Raw genomic sequence first — 1,387 nt, forward strand, 5'->3', positions numbered from 1 at the left:
GTCCTCTCACTGTGTCCCTTGCACAGTAATACTTGGCCGTGTCCTCAGTCCTCAGACGGTCCATTTGCAGATACACAGTGTTTTTTCCATTGTCTTTGGAGATGGTGAATCGGCCTTTCACAGAGTCTGGGTAGTATGTACTACCACCACTACTAATGTATGAGACCCACTCCAGGCCCTTCCCTGAGGCCTGGCGGACCCAGCTGATATCATAGCTGCTTAATGAGAATCCAGAGACTACACAGGTGAGTCTCAGGGCCCCCACAGGCTGGACTAAGCCTCCCCCAGACTCCACCAGCTTCTCCTCACACTGGACACCTGTGAACACAGAGAGACACCTGGTTAGAAACCTCCACACACAACCTTGTTCTCTCTCACACATTCATTCAGACACTCTGAATCTCCAGTTCTCCATCAATCACCTTGTAACAGAGCAACAAGGAGAAGCCAGCTGAGCCCAGACTCCATGGTGGGTGGTCTATGTTCAGTCTTAAGAAGTGAGTAGGCAGACTTGGGAGTCCTGGGGCTGGGGCTCCTCTCCCAGAGCTGCAGGGTTTTTCATGGGCAGAGGGAGGCCTTATTTGGTTTTTCGTGGGCAGAGGGAGGCCTTATTTGCATGTTCTCCTGCTATATAGGAGGTCTAGGGTGGGACACTGAGTGAGGGCAGGGCCAGAGCAGGTGTGACTGTGCTGGGGCAGGAATATGACAAGGGAGACATTTGATATAATATGAATTCCTTACCTGAGACTGTGATGTTGCAAGTCCTGAGCATACATCATCTTGTTTCATGTTTGCACATGGACATGGATCATGTGTGGCTGATGTCCCCGAGTCTTCCATGTTACAAATTTGAGGATCACCCCAGAGCACGGGGCTCTGAGTTCTAGAATCTGACCTGATATTCTCAGCACTGGACACCCCTGAATCCAGCACTGAACTGGACTTGCTTAGTTTGGTCCCAATAATTGTGTACTGAGAATATGTGTGATTTTGCCACATGATGACTTTCATCCAGCTTATGGAAAGACTTGGGTTAATGGAGTTGGATTTTCAGGGTTATCACACATTTAACATCTCATCCACCTTTCTATTGGGTTTTTTCTATCAATAATTTTAATCTACTTACAATAAATTTAATGTTGTATAATTGAAATGGAAGAAAGTTTATATGTTGAAGGTGTGCTACTGATAAGACTCGACATATCCTTATCGATTATTATCAGGGTGAGAAATGAGTTTCTTTTCTCATTTTCTTCCATTTTTCTGTTTTTCCACCTTTCTTATTCCATTCTCATACCACTTCCCTGGGCAGATATTAGTCTTGGTTAGGATACTTTACATCAGTTTCTATTTTCTAGAATTTATGTAAAGGGAACATTATCCCATA

The 1,387-nt window shown here is 45.1% G+C and overlaps 1 gene segment (V, D, J or C); it reads right to left on the reverse strand.

Moving 5' to 3' along the window:
- Positions 1–7: 7 nt before the first annotated feature.
- Positions 8–526, reverse strand: LOC100964863 (the record flags this gene model as incomplete). The annotated part of the segment is given in 2 exon segments: positions 8–318; positions 423–526. Coding segments are annotated over 2 exon segments (357 nt in total), but the record flags the coding sequence as incomplete, so codon positions are not given.
- Between the last annotated feature and the right edge of the window lie 861 nt (positions 527–1,387).

This window comes from Otolemur garnettii, unplaced genomic scaffold (assembly GCF_000181295.1).
Source record: "Otolemur garnettii isolate 467f Iridium unplaced genomic scaffold, OtoGar3 scaffold00908, whole genome shotgun sequence".
Classification (NCBI taxonomy): domain Eukaryota; kingdom Metazoa; phylum Chordata; class Mammalia; order Primates; family Galagidae; genus Otolemur; species Otolemur garnettii.